This window comes from Ailuropoda melanoleuca, chromosome 18 (assembly GCF_002007445.2).
Source record: "Ailuropoda melanoleuca isolate Jingjing chromosome 18, ASM200744v2, whole genome shotgun sequence".
Taxonomy (NCBI): Eukaryota; Metazoa; Chordata; class Mammalia; order Carnivora; family Ursidae; genus Ailuropoda; species Ailuropoda melanoleuca.
Window position 1 is genome coordinate 30,800,335 of NC_048235.1, and position 24,367 is coordinate 30,824,701.

The following is a 24,367-nucleotide window of genomic DNA, read 5'->3' on the forward strand; positions in this document are numbered from 1 at the left end:
ATAGAAAAACAAAAAAAACTTGCTCTAGGTGATCAATGCTCTAGTCCTGTCTAATCAGCCTTGAAAGCAAACCTCAGAAGGATCAGATTGCTTCCAAGTTACTTACTTAACTGCATAATAGAACAAAGCTCGAGAATATTCATAGGAATACAGAAATATCTAGCACCCACCAAGATAATATTCACAACGTCTCACATCCAGTTAAAGATTACCAGGCATAAAAAGAGATAGGAAAATGTGACCCATAACAGAGAAAAATCCATTAAAACTGACTCTTAACTGAAACAGATGTTAGAATTAGCAGACAAGCATGGTAAAATGGTTATCATAACTGTATTTCAGGTGTTAAAAAAGTTAAGTAGAGACATAGAAAACATTTTAAAAGACTCAAGCCAATCTTCTAGAGAGGAAACTATAACGTGTAGGATGAAAAATACACTGAATGAGATTAGACAGTACAGAAGAAAAGATTAGTGAATTTGACAACATAGTAATAGAAACTCTTCAAAACTCAAAAGAAAATAACATTTTTAAAAATCATCAGTGAGCTATAGGGCAATTTCAGATGACCTTATATTTGTAAAAATAGAGTTCCCAACAGAGAATGGGTGAAAAAGCATTTGAAGAAATAAGGGCTGAAAAATGTCCAAATTTGATGAAAACTATAAATACACAGATCCAAGAAGTTCAATGAACCACATGTGCAAGAAACAGGAGAGCAACTATGGCAAAGCATATTTTAAACAAACTGGTCAAAACCAGTGATAGAGAAAGTCTTAAAAGTAGCCAAAGAAAAAGGGACATGTTATGTACAAAAGAACAAAGATAAGGATGACATCAAACTTCTTGTTGGAAACAATGCAAGTCAGAAGACAGTGGAGCAACATCTTTAAAGTAGACCACATCTTTAAAGAACACCTCTAAAGTAACCTAGAATTCTATACCTAGCAATAATTGCTTTCCAAAATGAAGGCAAATGAAGACTTCACAACATACAAAAACTGAAAGAATTCATCACCAGGAGACCCATGCTTCAAGCAATGTTAAAAAATAAATAAATAAAAGTCTTTCAGGCCAAAGTAAAATGACACCAGACAGAAATATGGATCTACAAGAAGGAACTAACAGTGCCCAAAATGTTAACTGCAAGAATAAATACATAATTTTCTAGTTGGTTACATTATTTCCTATTTAATCTATTCAAATCTCTTTAAAAGATAATCGACGGTGTAAACAAAAATAGTAACAGTGTAATGTTGGTTTATAACATATGTAAAAATAAAATGTATGACAACAATAGCAGAAAAGTCAAAAAAGTCAAGAGGGAAAAACAGAGGTGTACTTTTAGAAGGTGCTTATTATACTATATACCAAGTGTTAAAATTTCACTTCAAAGTAGACTATGATAGGGGCACTTGGGTGGTTCATTTAGTTAGGCATCTGACTCTTGGTTTCTGCTCAGGTCATGGTCTCAGGGTTGTGGGATCACCCTGCCTCACGCTTTACACTCAGCGGGGAGTCTGCTTCTCCTCTCCCCCTCCCACACTCTCTGTCTTTCTCTAAAAAAATAAGTATTTAAAAAAAAAAGTAGGCTGTGATAGGTTAAGGATGTATATTATGAGCCTTAAAGCAGCTACTGAAAAAATAAAACAAAGAATTATACCTAATAACCCATCAAAATAGATCAAATGGAATCATAATAAATTTTAATTAATCCAAAAGAAGACATATAAAGAAGAAAAAGAGAAGAACAGATGGGATAAATAGAAAAGTAGAAATTAGCAAGTGATAGAATTAAACCTAACCATATAAACAATCTCATTAAACGTAAATGGTCTAAATACTCCAGTTAAAAGGCAGAGATAGTCATACTGAATATATAGGTAAATCTTGACTATGCCCTTCAAATATCAAAATATAAGTTCCTTAAAAATAAAAGGATGAGAAAAGACAAACTGTGCTAAAACTAATCAAAAGACAACTGGCATGGCTATATTAATATCAAACAAGTAGGTTTCAGAACAAAGAATATCACCAGTGATGAGGAAAATAATTGCATAAGTAGCTCATCAAGAGGGCATAACAGCCCTAAATGTTTATGCACCTAGTAATAGAGCTTTAGAATACATGAAGCAAGAATTGAGAAAACTGCAATGAGAAATAGACAAAACCACAGTTACAGTGGGAGATTTCAATACCCCTGTCTTGATAACTGATCGAACAAGTAGAAAAATCAGTAAGCATATAGAAGATTTGAACAACACTATCCTCCAGCTTGACCTAATTGACATTTATACACATTCCATCCCATAACAGCAGCATGCACAGTCTTCTCAGTTGCATCTGGAACTTATACCAACATGGACCATATTCTAGACCATAAAGCAAGTCTCAGATATAGAAGAATTTGAGATATACAAAGCATGGTCTCTGACCACAGTGAAACTAAATTAGAAAACAAAAACAGGATATCTGGAAAATTTCAAATATTTGGAGCTAAATAATACACTCTTTAATAACCTGTGGGTCAAACAAGAGAGTAAAAGGTAAATTAGAATGTAGTCTGAGTTGAATGTAAGTAAGAACACAAGACATCAAAATTGATAGGATGCCAGTTGTTGTGTGTTGGACTCAGCCTATCAATAGCTAATAATGTGGCTGGGCCAGCCCTTGTGGTTCTTATTATGATTGCAAGATGCCCATTAGCAATAACCACCAGGAAGCCTTGTGGAGGGGATTTTATTACTTACAGAACTTCAAATTTATATGGCATATTTAGGGCCACATAGCATGGTTGTGAGGAGAGAAAGAGAGCAAGCTTGGGGCTGGGGTTCTGCTTTTTTGGGGGTTGAGAGCAGGGGCTTAGGGTTTCATGGGCTCACTTTTTTAAAAAGATTTTATGTATTTGAGAGAGAGAAAGAGCACAAGCAGGAGGGACAGGCAGAGGGAGAGGGAGAAGCAGACTCCCCACCAAGCAGAGAGCCTGACGTGGGGCTCAATTCCAGGACCCTGAGATCATGACCTGAGCCCAAGGCAGACAGTTTACCAACTAAGCCACCCAGGTGCCGCTCATGGGTTCACTCTTTATTGGTAAATTTAAAACATAAAAGTGGGAATTTAAAGCATGGGAAAAGAAAAATCAAGTGGCCCAAATGATCAGTTATTAAAATCATCCAAGATCCCTGTAACAAAGGAGCCTCAGTCAGGGCAGGTGGCCTAGCCCTTTACCTAGTCATGTGCCTGGCAATGTGTTCATCTGAGATAGCCATCTTTGAAGTGGATATCTGGGCAATCGAAGCTTAGGTCAGGGTGGCTCAGTTGGTTAACCAACTGCCTTTGGCTCAGGTCGTGATCCTGGAGTCTGAGGATTGGGTCCCACATCAGGCTCCCTGCTCAGCAGGGAGTCTCCTTCTCCCTCTGACCCTCCCCTCTCTCATGCTCTCTCTCTCTTTCATTCTTTCTCTCTCTCAAATAAATAGAAATCTTGGGGGGGGGGAAAGGCTTAGGTCGGTCACTTGCATTACAAAAGGTAAAAAAAAGAAAAAAGAAAAGAAAACTCGAAGGTCAGAGCTTATACTACACTGGTAAGACAGTACTTAGTGGGGGAAATGTCCTCATAGGAAAACAGAAACATTCTCAAATTTTAAAAGTTAGCCACATGACAGAAAAGAAATACCCAACTCCAGCCCATGCTAGCCATCTTTTCCCACGTAAGGTAGAGGGAAGAAAATTTTAATACTTGTGAAATTCATAGTCCAAAGGCATAGAGGCTCACTAAAAGACTAAGACCTAATCACAGGACTGGAGAATGCTTTTCCTCCCCCCACACCTCACCACTGAATTAACAAAGGCCTATTCACAGCAGTTCCTTTTATCCAGTACCTCACATCTGGATATCAGGAAAAATTTATAAGACATCCCAAAAGGCAAAAAACACAGTTTGAAGAGACAGAGCAAGCATCAGAACCAGACATGGCAAGGGATGTTGGAACGATCATACTGGGAATTTAAAACAACTATGATCAATATACTAAGCATTCTAGTGGGTGAAGTAGGCATCGTGCAAGAACAGATGGGCAATGTAAGCAGATACATGGAAACCCTAAGAAACAGCCAGAAAGAAATACTAGAGATGACACCATGAATGAAGAATGCCTTTGATGGGCTTACTAGTACACTGGACACGGCTGAGGAAAGAATCTCTGAGCTTGAGGATATGTCAACAGGAATCTTCAAAACCAAAAAAGTAAAGAAAACAAAGATGGAAAGAAACAGAATAGAATATCCAAGGAGTGTGGAGGGACTATAGAAGGTATAAAATACACATAATGGAAATACCAGATGGAGAAGAAGGAAAGGAACAGAAGAAATATTTGAAAAAAATAATGACTGAGAATTTATCCAAATTAATGTGAAACACCAACCCCCAGATCCAGAAATCTCAGAGAACACAGTAGGATAAATGCCAAAAACTACGCCGAGGCATATTGTTTTCAAATCACAGAAAATCAAAGATAAAGAAAAAAATCCTGAAGAAAAAAAACAAAACACCTTACCTACAGAGGAACAAAGATAATATTACATCTGACTTCTCTTAGAAGCCTGGCAGACAAGGAGGAAGTGAAGTGAAATATTTAAAGTGTTGAAAGGAAAAAACACCAACCTGGAATTCCATATCCTCTAAAATTTTATTCTTCAAAAGTGAAAGAGAAAGACTTCTCAGACAACCAAAAATTGAGGGAATTTGTTGCCAGCAGACCTGCCTTGCAAAAAGTATTAAAAGAAGTTCTTTCGATGGGGCGCCTGGCGGCACAGCGGTTGAGCGTCTGCCTTCGGCTCAGGGCGTGATCCCGGCGTTCTGGGATCGAGCCCCACATCAGGCTCCTCCGCTATGACTGCTTCTTCCTCTCCCACTTCCCCCTGCTTGTGTTCCCTCTCTCGCTGGCTGTCTCTGTCAAGTAAATAAATAAAATCTTAAAAAAAAAAAAAAAAAGAAGTTCTTTCGAGAGAAGGACGACAATATGGGTGAGGAACCTGGATGTACGTGAAGTAAGGGAGAACATCAAAGAAAGATTAAGTGACAATAAAATAAAATCTTAAATTTTATTACCCTTAGTTGATCTACAGTTTGTTCAAAATGATGCTAGCAATAATGTGTTCTGTGATGCATGCTTATGTATGCGTCTTATGCGTGTACACACACACACACATATATATGCTTATGTATAAGTGAAATGAATGATGAGTGATACACAGCAGTGGTGGAAGGGATGGGAGGGAGGAGTTAAGATTATTCTGTTATTATAAGGTACTCACTACCTGTGCTGTAGTGTTATTTGAAAGTGGACTGTATAAGTGTATATTGCAAACAGCAGGGCAACCACTAAAAAAAAATTTTTTAAAGAAGCATAACTAATATGGATGGAATCCATAAGTAATAAAAGGTGGAATCATATAAAATGCTCAATTAAAACCACAAAAGGCAGAAAAAGTAGAAGATTAAAATAGGCACAAAGAACAAGGGCAACAAATAGAAAACAGTAACAAATATGGTAGATATCAATCCAACTATATCAAGAATCACTTTGAGTGTCAATGGTCTAAATGTACCAATTAAAAGACTCATATTGCATCAAAAAACACGTCCTGTCACATGAAACCCATTTTTTTAAAAAGATTTTATTTATTTATTCAACAGAGATAGAGACAGCCAGCGAGAGAGGGAACACAAGCAGGGGGAGTGGGAGAGGAAGAAGCAGGCTCACAGCGGAAGAGCCTGATGTGGGGCTCGATCCCATAACTCTGAGATCACGCCCTGAGCCGAAGGCAGACGCTTAACCACTGTGCCACCCAGGCGCCCCATGAAACCCATTTTAAATATAAAGACACTTGTAGATTAAAAGTAAATGGATGGACAAAAATATATCATGCTAACACTGATCAAAAGAATGCATGAGAAGCTATATTAATTTCAGACAGAGTAGACTTCAAAGCAAAGAAAGTTATCAGGGATAAAGAGGGGCATTACATAATGATAAAGAGGTCAATTCTCCAAGAAGGCATAATAATCCTTAACGTGTATGTGCCTAGCAACAGAGCATCAAGCTGTGGGAAGCAAAAACTGAGAGCACTGCAAGGAGAAATGGATGAATCCACTGTCAGAGTTGGAAACTCCAGTACCCCTGTGTCAGGAATGGACAGACTCAGTAGGCAGGAAATGGGTGAGGACACAGTTGAACTCGACAACACCATCATCAACTGGATGTGACTGACGTCTATAGCCTACTCCATCCAACAGCAGCAGAATACACAGTCTTCTCAAGTTCACGTGGAACATCCACCAAGATAGACCACATTCTGGGCGATAAAACATACCTTAGTAAATTTAAAAGAACAGAAATAACAAATATGTCAATGTAATTCATCAGATTAACAAACTAAAAAAGAAAAACCACGTGATTATCAGAGTAGATGCAGAAAAGGTTATTTGACAAATCTGATATCCATTCCTGATTTTAAAAAAACAACAATAGCAACAACAACAACAAAAGATGGGGAAATTAGTGGAACAGAATGGAGCCCAGAAATAGAACCACATATATATGAACAACTGATTTTCAACAAAAGTGCAAAGGCAATTAGGTGGAGAAAGGAGAATTTTTACAAGTGGAGCTGGAACAATTGGGTATTCATAAGCAAAAATGAACTTGGATTCATACCTTGCATCAGCATATATAAAAATTACCTCAAAGTGGATGGTAGCTTAAATGTAAAACCCAACATATAAACTTCTAGAACTAAACATAAAACTGTAAAACTTCTAGAAGGAAACATAAAAGAAAACCTTAGAAACCTTGGGTAAGGCAAAGATTTCTTAGCTATGACACTAAAAGTGCGATCTGTAAAAAAGTGATAAATCGGACTTCATCAAATTCAAAAACTTTTGCTATTCAAAATACACTGTTAAGAAAATGAAAAACTAAGCCACAGATAGGGAGAGAATATTGGAAATAATCATCTGATATAGGACTTGTGTCCAGAATATATAAAGAATTCTCAAAACTCAGTAGGAAGAAAACAAACAGCCCAATTTTTAGGAGAGCAGAAAATTTGAATGGACAGGTAGCCCAGACGAGATACGGATGGCAAATCAGCACGTAAAAAGATGCCCAACATTGTTAGTCATTAGGAAAATACAAATTAAAACTACAAGGAGATCCCACGACCCCCCTGTAGGAATGGCTAAAATGGAAAAGGCCGATCATACCAGGTGTCGACGAGGATATGGAAGAACTGGCCGTCTCATCCACTGCTGGTGCGAATGTAAAATGGGACTACCAATTTGGAAAAGACTTCGCTTCTTAAGAAGTTAAAATACACCCATACAGTGATCCAGCCACTCGATTCCTAGGTGTGTACCCAAAAGAAAAAGCATATGTTCACACGGACAATCAGCTTTGTTTGTAACAGCCCCAAACTGGAAGCAACTCACATGTGTGTTAACAGGTAAATGGATGAACCACCTGTCACGTACCCATCTAATGGAATACAGCTCAGGGGTACCAATGGGTAACTCATCGACACACTCAGCAGCATGGATGATACCCAAATCACTAGGCCCAGTGAAAGAAACCAGCCAGAAAAGAGTATACACTGTATAAGTCCATCTATAGAAAGTTCTGGGAAATGCAACCTAACATACAGTGACAGAAGCAGATCAGTGGTTACCTGGGAACAGGGGATGCAGAAGGAAGGATTGCAAAGAAACGGGAGGACATCTTTCAAGGGCAATGACTATCCCTCTTTCGTTGCGGTGAAGGTTTCTTGGAACTTATCCAGTTATCTACTTTAAATATGTGCACTTACTGTATGTCAACTACACCTCAATAAAGCAATTTTAAAAGATACTACTGGCAAAATCTAGTGACAAGACCACTCTTACTAACTGTGCCCCGAGCCAGCTGCTGAACGTCTAGTTTGCTAATCTGTAGAGTAGAAGTAATATTGCTTTCCTTGTAGGGTTGTTCTGACAACTAAAAATAACATATTAGGTTTGGGTGTTTTTTTTTTTTTTACAAAATAGATGCTTAATTAGTAATGGAAATAATATAATAGTGCTTTCAAGAATAAGAAGAGGGGCGCCTGGATGGCTCAGTCAGTTAAGCGTCTGCCTTTGGCTCAGATCATGATCCCCGGGTGCTGGGATCAAGCTCTGCATTGGGCTCCCTGCTCAGCAAGGAGCCCATTTCTCCCTCTCCCTCTGCCCCTCCCTTTGCTTGTGCGCTCTCTCACTCTGCTCTTTCTCTCAAGTAAATGAATGAAATCTTTAAAAAAAGAAGAAGAAGAAAAATAATCACTTGACTCTAAAAATAACCACTTGACTCTCAATGTTCTCCTCGCATATATTCCACAGAGATTTCCATGGAGGGTTTGCAGGCCATTGGCCCTGGTTTCCCAATTCCTTAGGTCATGGTTCCACATACAGTGACTTGGATTTAACATGGGAAGATTTGGCCCACCCATTTCTCCTACTCTCCCACCTCCTCTTTGTTCCTCCTCGTTTGGGCCAGAGCTGTTAGTCTGCGAGCACAGTGCCACCCTCCCAGCCACCCAGCACCTGATGGTCTCTTCCTCCTTCTCATCTTGGGCCCTGGAACCACAGAGACATACAGAGATCAGTCAGGAAGAAAACTCTCACGGGATGATGAAGAGAGGATGTGTGTCAATCATACAGCATGCTTGCCGGCCCCTTTTACTAAATGTGGCTGAGGTCATCTATCCTGGCTCCTGTGTCCTCCTCACACATCTGGAGAGTTCTGCAGTAGACACCAGGGCCTATGGAGTCCCAATCCTGTTCTAGGAAAGTGAGGGGGGAGAGGGAGACACCATCCCTGCCCTCGGAATGTACAGTCCCACGAACCAGCTTAGCGAGAGAACACAGGACGGTTTCAAAGATGGGGGGAAATGGGGTGAGCCAAAGCTGCTGGGAAAACGTCAAGAAAACAGAGGGTGAAGAGCACCTGTCTTGTTTGTGTGCGTTTGTGTACTTGTACTCCTCAACCCTTTAGCGCAGTTCCTGACATGTAAGTGGCCCTCAGTAGCTTTTGGTCGAGCAAGTGTGTGAACAAGGATAGCTGCAGATAGTATCGTCTCCAGCAAAGAAATGCGAGAGCGGGAGCTGCGTTACAGCCTGGGAATGATGAGGGTCCATTTGTGTGGGACGAAGACCAAGCCCAGGGAAGAGCTGGATGCTAGGTTAGGGGCCTCTCCAGGCACAGGAAGGTCCCTAGAGACCGTAGGGGCGGCCTCGCCCGTACCCAGGGGTCCTGTTTTGGTGCCACTGGGTCTTTATTTAGGCCCCAGTTCCCGAGCTGAGCTGAATGGAGAAGCTGTCACACTTCTGGGCCTTTCTCCCACCCACAGATTGGCACAAGCTCTGAAGGGGAATCAGAGGCTCTCTTTGCCCTATCCATGTACCCCCACTCCTGGCTAGAGCAGAGCGGAGGAGCCAACTGACAGAACACTGCCCATTCGGCTCGCACTCAGATTCCTCATACACTTACATGTGACCCGCACTCAGGCTCCGAGTCACTTCTGAACATGAGGAAGCCCATGCCAGAGCCAAGCAGAAGACTAGCAGGCATGCGTACCTGAGCCAGTCGCAGGAACGGATGTATGGACAGGCTACAGTGACCACCGGGCCAGGCATGAGGGGGCCTGGGCTAGCTGGCCGCAGTCCCAGCAGCTCGCCGCTGACGGGGGGCCGGCATGAACAGTGCGGGGCCTGTGGGCCAGGAGCTCCTGGGCAGAGCACTGAAGCAGCAGCCCATGGGCCTGCTGCCTCCTGCTGCCCTCTGACCTGGCCCCCTATTCTGAACCCTTAGAACTCTCACTCGTGCCACTTTAGATCACTCAGAGTTTCCAGAAGCAGTCTGCAACTTGAGGCAAAGTGACTTCATCTGGAACCAAGTGGTTTCCCGTTTGACGACGGCGTGGAGGGTGGGTGTTCAGTGGACCCCATCAGGCCCCTCCAAGGCAGCTTGGTTACTGCCCTCAGCTCTGGGGGCTGTTCCCTCCCTTGAAAGTACCTCCTGGCCTGGTTACCCCAAGGACTGTGCTAAAGGGACATTTTGAACAAAGAAAGAGCAACATTTCTTTCTGCCCAGACATCAAGAAGTGGGCTTTCATCTGGTTGGAGACAGATCGGAGCACAAATCCTTCGGATCCAGGCTTCCTGATCTAGCGCTCTGAACTGGATAAGAAAGAATTCCAATCTCTTCTCTTTGCCCTTCCGCAAAGGAGCCCCTTCCTCCGCCTCCACTCCCTGGCTGTCCCCTGCCCATCCCAGAGCCTTGTTTCTCCTGCTCCCAAGCCCCGGGCAGCAGCCACAGGCCTGAGCGTTGGACACTGAGCTTGGAAAGCCTCCCTACCCGGAATGTGCATGCATATCTGTGGCCGTGCCTGTGTGTGCGTGTGCGTGTGTGTGGATTTGCACGTAAGCGTGTGTGACAAAAATCGCTTCTGGAGCATGTTGCCCTCTGTCTGCCCATCCAGGTTACTCCTCGCTGCAGGACGAGCTGCTGTCCCCTGCCTCCCTGCACTACGCGCTTCCCTCTCCGCTGCGTGCAGACCAGTACTGGAACGAGGTGGCCGTCATAGACGCCATCCCCTTGGCGGCCACGGAGCATGACGCCATGCTGGAGATGTCTGACATGCAGGTGTGGTCCACAGGCCTCACACCCTCCCTGGTCACTGCTGAGGACTCCTCTCTGGAGTGCAGCAAGGCCGAGGACTCTGATGCCACCGGCCACGAGTGGAAGCCGGAGGGGGTGCTCTCCGAGGGACCCCAGGGCCCCACGCTGGGCTCTCTGGACCTTGTGGAGGATGACACAGTGGATTCAGATGCCATAAATGGCCTTATCGATTTGCTTGACCAGGAAGAAGGTCAGAGGTCAGAAGAGAAGCTGCCAGGTCATGAGAGGCAGGAGGACTCCGCAGGTGCAGGGCAGGCCTCAGAGAATGAAGTGTCTCTTGTTTCAGGCCAGGCGACGGTGCAAGCCCACATCACAGAGTCCCCCAGCGTGAGTCGGGTGATGGAGACGAGCCAGGACAGGTAAGGGCTGGGCTGCCATGGCAGGATGCCTTCCGTCTTCCTGGGCTTCGGGGGAGAAGTGAGCGCAGAGGGAGTTGCTCGGTGCTGCCGCCCACCCCAGCGCTGCGTTCTAACTTCCCGGGAGCGAAGCAGCCCCGTCTGGCGCTGGCTTGCTGCTGAAGTCACCCAGCCGGCACTCAGGTCTCTGTCCTGTGCGCGTGGAGCCGTGATCTGTAAAGGCCAGTCTTTGCCCAAGATGCCCCCGGGTGTGGCCTGCAGGAGAGAGGCTGGGGCGGGGGGGGGGATGCGGTTGGCACAGGAGAGGCCATGAAGAGAGAGATTATAAGGCCACCTCTCTCTTGAGTGCAGCTGAGAGCAGGTGCTCTGGGCCCTGTTGCTATTGGGTGCTCATGGAGAAGACCATATTTAGAAACCTAGGAGCACCAGGGCCCAGGGGAGTGACTCAGGCAGTCACACAGCCTGCGTGTGACAGAGCTGATAATGGTGCCCTTCAGCTTTGCCCCATTGAGAGTGTGAGGCTGGTGGGCTTGTTAGGGGCAGGCCAGGGCTTTCAGCTGTGGAGAGACTGGGGATTCTTCTGGGCTGCTCCTGGGCCTGCAGCAGGCAGCGGTGTGGGCAGTCAGGCAGGGGGGCTTTCGGCCAACACCGACGGTCTCAGGCCTCAGGCCCGACTCACGTCCGTGGCCATGGGCCCACCACACCTGGGTGGAGTGCGGAGAACCACTTTGGCCTTCCTAGACTGGCACAGGAACTGAGCCACAGTGGCCCTTTCCCCTGAGTTGCTTCCTAAAGTTTCTCTAGAGCAAGGAGATGGTCCCTGTGCTCCCTGAAGGCTATGCACCCCCACCACGGCCCCCGCGGCTCAGGTCTGGCTGGGCTGCGGGAAACCTGTGCGCATTTCCTCCTCCCACCCACCCGGCTCCCCGGGCCCACTCAGGCTGACTGGGCCCTTCCCCAGGGTCTACGCAGTGTGGCCTGAAGACTGTAGGTGGAGGGAAAAGAAAGCCATTTACAAGATGAGACAGTGAGGATTTACGTCCTTTCATTTTGTTTCCCAAATGAATCCTTTGATGAGGAGGAGAATTGGACAGATGGGTCCTGTGGGGATTCAGAGTGAGATGGTGGCATCCCTGTGGCCAAGGCCATCCCCCAACAACCCGCGACAACCAGTCACTGAGCCACATTGGCTGGGCGCGCCCCACGCACACTGTGTGCTGGCCTGGCCGCTGCTCCAGGGGCACCGGGCCGCCCACAGGGGAACCGGAAGGTGTGGTGCTAGGCCTCGGTGTGGTAAGCTCAGTTCTCTGACCTCGGTCAGCCTTCCAGTGGGGACAGGTGGATTTCGTTCATTCCCCCAACAGTATGTATGGAGGGCCTACTGTGTGCCAGGCACCTGTAAACTGTGCCTTGGTGCTGGGAAGGTGGCATTGAGCAGAACAGACAAAAGTCTCCATCTGCAAGAAGTTTATGTTCTACTGGGGACACAGACAATAAATGAGATAAAGCTAATGAAATGAAAATCATTAAAAGGGAAAAGTTAGGGGCTCCTGGGTGGCTCAGTTGGTTAAGCATCCTACTCTTGATCTTGGCTCAGGTCAGGATCTCAGGGTTGTGAGATTGAGCCCCATGTCGGGCTCCGTGCTGGGCATGGAGCCTGCTTAAGATCCTCTCTCTCCCTCTCCGTCTGCCCCTCTCCCCCCCATAAAAAGGGAAAAGTTAGGTGATGGTGCTAAAAAGGAAAATAAAGGAGTGAAGTGGGTAGGTCGTATGTATGTGTGTGGAGAGGAGATGGCCAAAATGAGGGATAGGGTAGCCGGGGAAGCCTGAGACCGCCACATTGGAGTAAAGAGCAAAAGGAATTAAGGGGTGAGCCATGTGAGTATTGGAGGGCAGATATCCAGTGGAAGGCCCAGCCAGCACAAAGGCCTTGCAGTAGGCACAGTCGAGGAACAGTGAGAAGGTCACTGATCACAGCAGAGTGACTGAGGGAGGTGATGGGGCCAGACATGTCAGGACTTGAGGTTCTAGAAAGATGAAAGACTTTGGCATTTACTGGGTGGAATGGGGAGCCACTGGAGGCTTTCGAGCAGAGGAGTGAGGTGATGTGGCACCTGCCTTGAGGGCAGCTTCACATGGCCAGGGCTCGAGGGAAGGGACAGGAGCCAGGAGGCAAGAGTTGCTGCTGCTGCTGGGGACCAAAATGGTCACTGTGCTGGCACCCAGAGGTGCCTGTGCTCAGGATATATACATTTGAAAGCTGAACTGGAAGGTTTCCTGAACAAAGAAGACATGGAGTGTGAGAGAACGAGAGAAGCCAGAGCTACGGGTATCCTTGATCTGTCCCTGGGAGGATGAAGACATTGTCCTGAAGTGTGAGGAAGACCGGGCAGGACAGGTTGGGGAAAGTCAGGAGTGTGGACTTGACCGTGCTGTCCCTGAGGTGCCTGTTGGACCCTCCACAGCAGAGTTGTGTAGGAGGCAGTTGGGTCTACACCTATGTAGGTCAAGGAAGAGATGCTGGCTGCGCATCTGGGCACGAGGAACACACAGATGGGGTGTGGACCAAACCGTGGACCGGACGAGCTCACTTCGGAAGTGGGTGTAGGTAGAGATGAAGCCTGAGAACTGAGCCTTGAGTGCTCCCATGTTCAGGAGTCAGAGAATTAGGAGAAACTGACAAAGGACGCTGAGAAGTGGTAGCCAGAGAGGGTGGGGGGAAACCAGGCAAACATGGTGTCTTGGAAGCCATAGAAGAGCGTGTTTCCAGGGGGAGGGGGGCCACCTTATTGGATGAGCGCTGGGATAAAGACTCTGGAGTGCAGGTGGCCCGGAGGGCTGGAGGGGAGGCAGGTGAGGTGATGGGCGTGGAGACCCGGGTCACACCCATCGGGGTGAGCCAAGTGCCTCAGGAGCCCAGGGTGGAGAGCCATCCACTTAAAGGGATGCGGCCAGTGGTACTGGTCCCCATGGGCTCGCACCCTGTGGGGTCTGGGGATCTGGGCCTCTCTGGACAGGACAGGACAGGCAGGCTTGTGCTGGCTGTGGGATTTGTTCATGCACTCCCATCCCTCCAGCTCTGGAGAGGGAGGGTATCTATCTGAGCAGCCAGAGACTGAAGGGTGATCAGATGTCTCCTTTCTCTCTTCCTGGACCCCAGACTGCAGGACTGGAATGAGGAAGGCTCCATTGTCTCATACCTGCAAGATGCTGCCCAAGGTTCCTGGCCAGAGGAGGTCAGCCAAGGCACACACTCCTTCCAGAGCACGGTCACCACCATCCAAGAGCTGGAGCCCAGTGGGTCTCAGGAGTTTGAGAAGGTCCTGGTGTCTGCAACTGAGAGCAGGGAACGGAGACGACAGAGCCACCAAGCGTGGGTTCAGGAGGCTCAGAGCACGTTCTCCCAGATGGCAGAGGTGAGCGAGCACCGAGGCAGGGGCGCTGGAGGGGCCCGAGGCCCAGGGCCGCTGCTCATTCAGGCCAGCCCAGGCCGAGCTTGCTTCCTTTCTTTAGAAATTGTGACACTGACTTCACTTTCTCAAGAAGTAAGGCTACAAAGTCACGGTCTCTGCTGAGGGAAGGGAGGAGCTACCATCCCCGGAGCCCCCAGAGCCCCCGAATCTCCCAGGCAGGGCCTGTGTGGTTGTCATGCTCGTGCTCCCGCAGCTCTCAGCTGTTACTCCCATGTGGCAGCGGACAGTTGGGCAGCTTGACCAAGGTCACAGGATCGGAGGGGGGCTTTGGAGTTAGGTCGGGCTGATTCCAAAGCCACAGTCTTTGTTTTCTTTTTCCGTTGTGTTTTAGGAAGGGCGTAGAGCAGAGAGACCTGGGTGTTAGGCTAACTCTGGTCCTGCCGTGGTCCGCGTGGCCACGGACAAGCCACTCGCTTCTCGGCACCTTGGCTTGCTCACTGGGAAACGAGGAGTGCATGGATTGTTGCCAAGCTTCGCTGGCTCAGGAGTGCTGTGACCCTCTGAGTGGGGCTGAGTGGGTGGACCAGGAGAGGCGCCCCGCCTCAGTCCCGACCTCCCGTCCCTGCCCCCTCCCACCTCCCTCCCCATGCTGGGTTTGCCCTGCTGTACTTACTTTATCTATTCGCTTTAACTTCACTCCCCATTCCTATTCCCATTTTAATGTGTTTGGGAGTATTTTTTTATTATGAAAAATCGCAAATAAATACAAAAACAGAACAGCATGTTAATTTCCATGCACGCACCACCCAGGTGCTAGTTACCCAATTATGGCCAATACTGTTTCATCGATGCCTACCCCTCTCTTCTCTCCCCCCAACATATGTTTTTGAAACAAATCCCAGACAGCTGACTAAGGTGCGCCTTTTCAATGTACGTGGTTTTTAGAGGCATGTCGCTGCCCCGCGCCTGCGTATTTTAGTGTTTGCATAAACACTGTGTCCTGCATCTCATTTGGTTTCTCCTGGTTCATCCTCATCCGGGAGCTTTCCCTCCCCCTCCCTTCTGCCACGCTCTCTTCCCTCTGCCCTACGTGAACCTGAGCCCTAGCGGGCACATTGGGGCCCCTGCGACTAGGTTAGCGCCACGACACTCCTGGGCTGCCAGCCGCAAAGAACTGCTAGGAATCCAATAAGGTTTTATTTGGACTCCTTATTGGATTCCTTCCCTCCAAGTATGTGCCTTGGACCAGACAGGCGGCTGCGTCCGTTTTTAACCCCAGACCACCCCGTGCATTCTTGACCAGCATGCCAGGAGCCTTCTTATCCCTCTTCAGTTAGCCTTTGGTGAGGGGAGGACTGGAGAGAAAGCAGGAGCCCTCCAGGGGGTCACGGGAGAAACCTTCTAGGTTTCTGAGGAAGCTGAGGCCCCAGAGAGGCTGAGGGCTTCTCCAGGATCACACAGCGATCCAGTGTGAGGGCCGGGAGAGTCCAGATCTCCTGCTTCCCAGGCAGAGGGAGTGTGCAGGGCCACCAGGCCTGATGCTTTCCAGACCCGGGACAGGATTAGTTGGCGTAGATGAGCTGTCATCCTAATCCTCTGACGGGACCCCAGGGGTGGTCATGAGGCCTGCTTAAGGCAGGGGTTTGCAGAGCACTCATTGACTAGTATTTCTGGTGAATCTCTGAAGACACTGATGGAGAGAGAGAGAGATGCCCTATAATCTGGGGCCAGGGAGGCAAGGCTGAAATGACAGTAAGACATTCTTCTCTGAGGCCCCAGATGGAACTATGTGAGGTTGGGCTCTCCTTGGCTGGGCCCAAACCGAATGCTCTGCAGCACCCAGCTCCTTTGTGTGTGCGATGGGCTTTTCTTTCTCCAGGTGCTTCCTTGTGGAAATGAGGCAGTATTGTGTAGTGACGGAGTTGGAAATCAGACCCTTTCATTTACTTACTGTTTGATTCTGTGCCTCCATGTCCTTTGTGTAAAATGGAAAAAGCATCGAACCTGCACGGTAGGGCTGTGGGAAGGCTTCAGCGGGTTGGTACGTTTACGGAGCGGCGCTCACTAGGCGAGGCCCGTGCTGACTCTGCATCCTGAGCGTGCCCCCATACCTGCACTCCTCGCCGGATGGGGTCGGAGAGCACCTCAGTCCGTCCCTGATTCCCAGAGAAGGTGCCCAGAGCTCCCCAGCCCCCACGGGGAGCGAGCTGCAGGTCACATGGCTGTACCCCAGATCTTTGTTCCCTCTGCCATGGGGACTCAGAGCGGCACAGCCTGATGCGGAAAGTTAAATTCCTGTGGGCCGCAGCTGCCACGGCTGCATTTGTGAGTAAGCTCTGCAAGGCGAGCCGCAAGCGCGTGGTTCCTGCTCGTGGGCGCTGACAGCCCAGCCTGGGAAGAGCCTTTGAGGACAGGCCTTAAATAGACACACCAGTTACACGCTTACGTTTAGGGTTGCTGGGCCCCGAGGGAAGTGGGGAGGGGGGTGTGCCGAGGGTCCTCGGGGCTGACGGGAATTGCATGGGCTTCCAGGTGGCCCCACCACCTGTGCTGGACCCCGCCGAGCTAATTTGGCTAGGCCTGAGCAAATCACTCAGCCCAGGGCTATTTTTAAAATAAACCCTTAACTCTCTCTCCAGGGTATTAGCCGGTCCCATCCCTGTGGGTGGGGGTGAACTCCATTCTGATCACAGCAGTAACCGCCCAGAGACACACACAAGTGGCCACATTCTCCCGACACCTTATTTCCTGGAGTCCCAGAAAGAGAACATTTCCATGGGCAGAACTGCTTCTAGTGCGCCTAGAGCCGGGCAGGCCTGGGCGGGTGGGTGTGAGGACGGGGCAGGTTGCCCGTCACCCACAGAGTGACTTTGATGTACGCTTTCAGTGCCCGGGACACGCGCACCTGCCCGCTCCCTTCTAGCCCAGTTGGACAGCCCCAGCAGCTGGTTTGGGAGCTAAAATTATCGAAGCCTGATGTCACCCAGGCATGAGGGCAGAGCCCGGGGCTGCTCGGCAGGAGGGCACTCAGCGGGCAGTGCTAGTGAGGGGCCGTCCAGTCTCCCGCCGAGAGAATGCAAGGAGTCCCAGGGGCACCCGGGAGTCCGAGAGGAGAATGAGAGGTTGGCCCCCCAGTGGCCGGAGCCCTGGCCCCGCTAGTCCCTGGAGGGCCCAGCTGCTGAGGAGGTGAGGATGTGGACTTTCATCACCCAGCTCCTGGTCACCCTGGTGCTCCTGGGCTTCTTTCTGGTCAGCTGTCAGAACGTGATGCACATTGTCAAAGGCTCCCTGTGCTTTGTGCTGAAACATATCCACCAGGAGCTGGACAAGGAGCTGGGGGAGAGCGAGGGAGTGAGTGACGACGAGGAGGCCATCTCCACCAGGGTGGTCCGGCGTCGGGTTTTCCTGAAGGTAACTGCCAGGCAGGAGGCAGGGCCGAGGGCGCCGCGACGTGCGTGGGCAGCACCTGCGGGGAAGGGACGGGACCCTGAGTCAGGAGCCGGCCGCTGCCCTGGGAGCTGGAGCCGGCGGTGGTGCCCGCTGGGACCGCCACGTGGCGCTGGTGCGGGCAGCTCAACTCTGGGACTTGGGAGGCCCGTCCTTGGCCTGCCCCAGCCCCACCTGGCTTCAAGAAACAGGCAGGTCACACCCAGGGCGCTGGTGTCTGTGGAAGGGCTTTCCATGCTGCAAAGGGCTGTCCGAAGATAAATTAGGTGCTTCACTTCCTCACTCAGGGCCTCCTGACACTTGCGTGACCGCCCCTGTTTTGCCTGCTCCCCGGTGCTGCTGAGGGATCTGGCACACAAGGCTCTTGCAAGCGTGGGGCCATCCCGTCGTCAGGCCCCACAGCCCCCAGGGCGCCTCTCACACTCGGAGCCACCGGTTTGGCCGCTGCTACTTGCTGGGTTGGAGTTTCCTGCCGTGGCGGGGACGTGGTCGGCTGTGGCTGTTGGCTGTGCTCTTTAATCCCCTCATCCTCCACCTTATGCCCAGGACACACACTGGCTAATCCTGAGTTTTCTCCTTTTCTGCAATTCTAGGGGAGTGAGTTTCAGAATATTCCAGGCGAGCAGGTGACAGAAGAACAATTCACAGATGAGCAGGGCAACATTGTCACCAAGAAGGTGGGTGCACAGAGTCCCCCTGAGCTGGGGAGAGGCGGAGGGGCTAGAAGCTGAAAGGTGCTGGGCTCACCTCCTTGCTTCTCACTGCAGCCCTAATAGAGGGTTAGCATGGCTTGGAAGGGCTGGTGCAGGTGCTGGGAGCTCTGGTCCTCTGAGGTCCGGCCTGACATTCCTCATAGCCTCTTTACCTGATTCCACCTGAATTCAGCTCCTGCTACTTTGTTCCAGAAGGACCAGGCTCCGTGGAACAGCCCGAACCTAGCCCAGCGATGTCTAGCCCTGGAAACAGTGTCAGACAGCAGGTGGTGGTCCCCGAACTACCCCGGGCCTCCAACAGCAAAAAGGCTGTGGAAATCCATTGAACTGGTTGCAGATTTTAATTCACTAGACCTGATTTTGCCTGTCAAGCATTGGGCACCATGCTAGGTCTGGGCAGAAGGGAGAAGGAGGAGCAAAGGGGGGACCTTGTATGTGCTCCCACTGTGGTGCTGCTCCCACTAAAGTGAAGCAAGAGCCCCCAGCTGTCCATCTTGCCTCCTGCAAGGTGTGCCTCATGCAGGCAGGGATGGTGTCTTGTGTTTTCATCGCCCGGTCTGAGTACGTGGTAGGCGCAGAGTGGACAGTGTTAGATATTTGGGTGAGTGAATAAGCGAACATGTTTGCTTGGAATCCCCGTAGATGAAAAGGAGCTGTGGGGAAGACAGCAGGACCTTATCAAGAGGTAAAACCCTGATCATTGATGACCAGTCTGCAAATTCCAGCCCTTCTGAGAGCTTGTTTTCCACATGATGAGGAGGGGGCGGGAGACCAGTCCCTGTTCTTGGCCACTCGAGGAAGGGCGCCTTAGGACAAAGGCTGCCTGTCCCCCAGATCTCATGGCTGGGGACCTGCTCTTCTCAGCCTCTGTCTCCATGGCTTCATGGGCCTTCTGTCCCTTCCTTCTCTTTTCCAGATCATTCGCAAAGTCATTCGGCAGATAGACTCGTCCGGTGCCGATGACACCCAGGAGCTCGAGGAGGTGATTGCTGAGGGGCCCCTGGAGGACCCCAGTGAGATGGAAGCTGATATTGATTCCTTTATGAAACACGCACAGGTACTGAGGTGGCTGCAGCCCCCCCGGGGCTCCCGCGCCTCCGGGCGCCCAGCACCTCTACCAGCTGCTCACCTGTGCGCCCGCCCACTCTGGGCTTCAGGCTGCACCACGCTTGCCTCCTTCCGGTCTTCCCCTTGTGCCTCTGTGCCCTCTGGCAGGCAGCGTTTCCATGGCCTCCGAACGTTCTCTTGCCTATCTCTTGCCTGTTTCTCTGTGTGATCTGTCCTGCCTTCTGTTTCTGCTGCTGTCTCCAGGTGGAGCTGCGAGGGAGTAGCCTGCAGCCGGACCTGATAGAGAGCAGGAAGGGGGCTCAGATAGTAAAGCGGGCCAGCCTAAAAAGGGGGAAGCAGTGATCTCTAGCCCCTCCCCTCAAATGGCCTCTTTGGAGGTAATGCTGTCTTTCTGCATCCTTTCTGCATGGCCTGGTGCTCGGAGTGGCTGATGCTGGGAATGGCTGCTCACTTCCCCACGTCTCCCTGTCCTCCGAGGGAGCTCCCAGCTCCGCCACCCCCAGTCTCAACTTCCTCCTCAAGTAAACAGCCAGCAGTATCTGCTGACTGACCTCCCCGGGAGCGCAAAAATACAAATTTGAGAAGATGCTTTGATGAGTGAAAACACTCAGTCAATCTCAGTGATAATATTATCCTGAAAGCCAGGTGATGGGGATGGAGGAAGGGGGCAGGCCTTGGGGAGCACAAGAGAGTCTGTCTAGGCCGGGCCATGTCATCGCAAGCCCCCCTGCAGAGCTGGGACAGTGATAGAACAGCACTGTCTCTTGAACCAGGAGCCCTTTGAAAGTCCTGATCAACCCAAGGCGCCCGCTCTGCTCGGTGTTTCTGGAGACAGGTCGCTCCGCTGCTTTCTAGGAAAGGGTGAAGGGAACAGGCCCGAGGGGCCGATGGCGTCCTCCCAGCAAGCTAGAGGGTTGTTGAGGCTTGGTGCATGGCCTGCGGGAGCACGGGGACCCTGTGGCTGAGGAGCAGGGGTGTGCGGTGGTTTGCAAGGAGGGAGGGCCTTGAAGAACCGCCGTGAAGGCTCTCCGGCAGGCCCGCGCAGTGCTGGGGGCTTCAGCGGGCCAGCTCTGACCTCCGTCCTCCCTGAGGGATCCTGTACTGAGCTGCCCCGAGGCCGTTCACTGTGCCCAGCTCGGGGCAGCTCAGTACAGGATGCGTCGGGGTGGGAGTCGGCGGGAAGCAAGGAAGCCTGGTGGCCCCAGCACCGCACTAATCAGGTTCTTGGCGTTTCAGCACCCCCCCAGGGCCTGGCTCTGGGCCAAGAGGAAAGCAGGCTCCGGCTTTCTGCATTCAGCAAAAAGCAGGGCCGCTGCCTCCCCAGAAGTGCTGGCTCTGGGCTTCCCAACATACCTCAGCACTTGGGCAGAAAAAAAAACGGACTGCATATCCAGTTATAGGATAAAATTAGACCTGACTCCTCAGCAGCTTAAGGAGGTCACAGTGTTAACCCCGGCATTGCCAAGAGTCCCACCAGGCTGCGGGTTTAGCTGATGAGCTGGGATGAGTTCTGGAAAGAATCCAGAGGTGCAAACAATTTGAAGGAGCAGGGAGTGGAAGAAAAGTGCCCTCTTCTGCCTGATTTCTCCTTATGGCAGCAGCAGCAAGCAGGGGCTCGACATTTCCGCTGCTTTTTGGCTCGGGTTCATTCTATTCATGTTCCTAAACAGGAAAGAGGGAGCCCAGAAACCAGGCTGGGAGGAAGGGAGGAACCTAGAAAAAAAATTTTTTTTTAATTTTCTGTGGATGTTGTGCAAGGTAGCTTAAACCCCCAAGGGAGATACGGTTCCAGACCACTGAGCATGGGTGTGGGGAACGCAGGGCGGCCTGGCTCCAGCACGACGACGCTGGGGTCTGGGCCAAGAAAAGGCCGGGGAGTATGCGGTGGGGACAGTGGGGAGGGAGCCAGTGTGGAAGCAGGCTCCTGCCTAGGTCCCCAAGGGCTCCACCCTCGCAACAGGACAAAGGCCGCAGAGCAGACAGAGAGGGGCTGCTGGCTCTCTGACCCTTTCAGTACTCCCTGCCACGGACCCACAAGCCCACACAGTCGGCCCTTAGTGTTTGCGGGTTCCACACGCAAATTTGCCTACTGGCTAAAATTTATGTTAACCCCAAAGCCCACACACAGAGTGCTTTCGTGGTCATTCACAGACACATACACTCCATGGTGAAAAGTTTGTGTTCAGTGCCACGTTGTTTGCATTTTTGTGCTTTTTGTTGGTTTTGCTGTTTAAAATGGCTCCCAAGCCTAGTGCCCAAGTGCTGTCTCGAGTTCCTAACAGCAAGAAGGCTGGATGTGCCCCACGGGGACAAATATGTTGTTAGATAAAATTCACTGGCCATGAGTCAGGGCGCTGTCGGGGGGTGGGGGGGCTAAGGAATCAACACTGTATTAAATAAGGTGTCCTTATACAGAAACACACATAAAACCAGGTTATGGATTCATTGTTTGACACGGATGGGTGAACAGAGGCTCACAGGAACCTAACTGGGCATTTTCCTTGAGAGCAATGGTGTTGTGTTGGCTAATTCAGTGTTCCTGGCAACTTTCCCGAACATGAACACTGAAAATGGAGAGAGTTTACTGTGTCTGTTTCAGAGTCAAAGCTGGGGCTCAGGAGTCTAGATTGAAGGCTTGGTTTCTCCTGTTTCCAGGTCGTGTTGCCTTGCACTAGTCATTTGCCGTGAGCTTCTGTCCCTTTGAGGGAGATTGCACATGGTCCCTTCCACTTCAGTTGAGAGGTTCAGAAATAGTCGTGGTCCCTGGGCAGGCCGTGGTGAGCGGGGCAGGACAGCTGTGCTCAGTCAGCACGGATCCAGGCATGACCCAGGGCAGGTCAGCCAACCTCACCGCGCCTCGGTTCCTTAACCAGAAAATCGCAGCGGCACCACGCTCTTCCCTTGCCTCTAGGATGGTTACGATGATGGATGGGGCGTGTTGGTGAAAGGCTTTACACATTGTTAAATTCCCACCCTCCGTTTCTCAAAGTGTCCCAGAGTCAGGTTAAAATGCAGATTCCTGGTCCCTGCCCCTGACCTACTGAATTAAAAATCTGGAACTCGGGATTCTGCATCAAGCTCCTCGAGTGATTTTTTAAGTGTGGTGTAGAGTGAGTTCTGACCGATTTTGGTTTTCCTTCCAAACATCCTAGAGGTGATGGGGACTTGGTATCAAGTTGCAGACTTGATATTTAAAAAGTGGGCTGCAAGGAACAATGGTTAGAAGTTTGTTCAAAGATGGCAGAATGCCCCCATCCCAGGTGAGGAGTGAATAGACCCCCTCACCCATCGATTCCCTCCAGTCACCAGCACATTGGGAGGGACTCTGTATCTAAGCCTGGCAAGTGGGGGGGCAGGGTGTTTTCTGGTGGTGTTTAAGAAGCTACGATATTGCTGTTTAGTTAAGGCCTGCCGGCAGGTGACAATACCAGCTAGTGGGTTTTGCTCTGTGCCCCAGGAGGTAGGTCCAAGAATTCGGGTGTGAGCTGTGCAAGAGCGCCAGCGTGGAGCAGGCAGCTGGAGGGCTGTGGCAGGGGCAGCCCCGACGTCTGCTGGGCTACCCACATCCTGGGCAGGTGTCGGGTCTTGGCATCTCTCTGCATCTCCGTGGCTCTGGCTTCTGGAACTTTCAGGAAGCTGTGGCACAACCAGGTTGCTGCTGCTTCTTGTTTTCCTTTTTAAGAGACGCTTTCCATTCAGACACTGTGGTTGCAAGAGCTTGTGTTAGCTTCGACAGTGGAATGTTTTAGTAAGTTTAAAAGTTAAGCAATTAGTCATCTCCATGGGAAGGGGCAGGGAGGCAAAGGGTCATGTTTTATGTTGCTGTTTTAAGTTACAGACCACCCTACTCCCCAGCCATTGCAGGGGTGCGAGTCTGGGGCTGAGGGAGAGGGGAGAGGGCCACAGACGCTGGACAAGGTGGGAACAGGAGGTACGGCACAGAGGGATGGGATGGGACAGGCACAGGAGCGGAGCAGGACGGCCACTTCTCCCCACTCTCTATAGGCTGAGACCTTTCTCTTGGGACAAGAGGTGCAGAGGGGTGGAAGGGTCCAGGACACAGCCAGGAGAACTGCCTTCCAGTCCTACCCCTGCCGCTGCTGGGTGCTCCCACTGGACCCATCACCGCTCCTCCCAGAGTCTCAGCTTAACCAAAGTGGTCACCATAGAATGATCTCTAAGCCTTGACCTCTCTCCTCTGCACTGTGTCTGGGCAGAAAAGTGGAAGATGGTCGGCTGTTTTCCACAGGCTTAAGGTTTTACGAGGTCTCTTGTTTCAGGCGTGCTTAGCCTTGATGGGGGGGCAGACAGACCCCTGGGAAGGGTAAGGCTGGGCCCTGGCCCTCAGAGTGCTTGTGCTCCAGCCGGGGAGATGCCGCAGGTGTGACACAGGCAAGAGAGCCCAGGCAGAGTGTACACCCACATCCAGTGTCCGGGCGTTCTGTAGCTCTTTGAAACATCACCCTCATCTAATGAGCTACGGCCTATTACTGCCCTCGTTTTACAGCAGAGGAAACTGAGTCACAGAGAGTGTAAGTAATGGGACCAGGGAAATTGGCAGAGATAGAATATTTCAAACTCAGGCAACCTGGCTGGCTTCAGAGGTCCTGCTGTTA

At 50.3% G+C, this 24,367-nt stretch overlaps 1 protein-coding gene across 9 annotated transcripts in view; it reads left to right on the forward strand.

The window, feature by feature from the left end:
- The window catches only part of ANK1 (ankyrin 1), a 129,259-nt gene that overhangs the window by 103,067 nt on the left and 1,825 nt on the right, over window positions 1-24,367 (forward strand). For 2 of the 9 annotated variants that reach the window (XM_034647507.1, XM_034647506.1), the window contains exons 38-41: window positions 10,555-11,113; window positions 14,271-14,526; window positions 18,564-18,647; window positions 19,600-19,740. In XM_034647507.1, the coding sequence (XP_034503398.1) occupies window positions 10,555-11,113; window positions 14,271-14,526; window positions 18,564-18,647; window positions 19,600-19,740 (1,040 nt within the window). The other 7 variants (XM_019798971.2, XM_034647509.1, XM_034647508.1 and 4 more) reach the window with 7 other exon arrangements.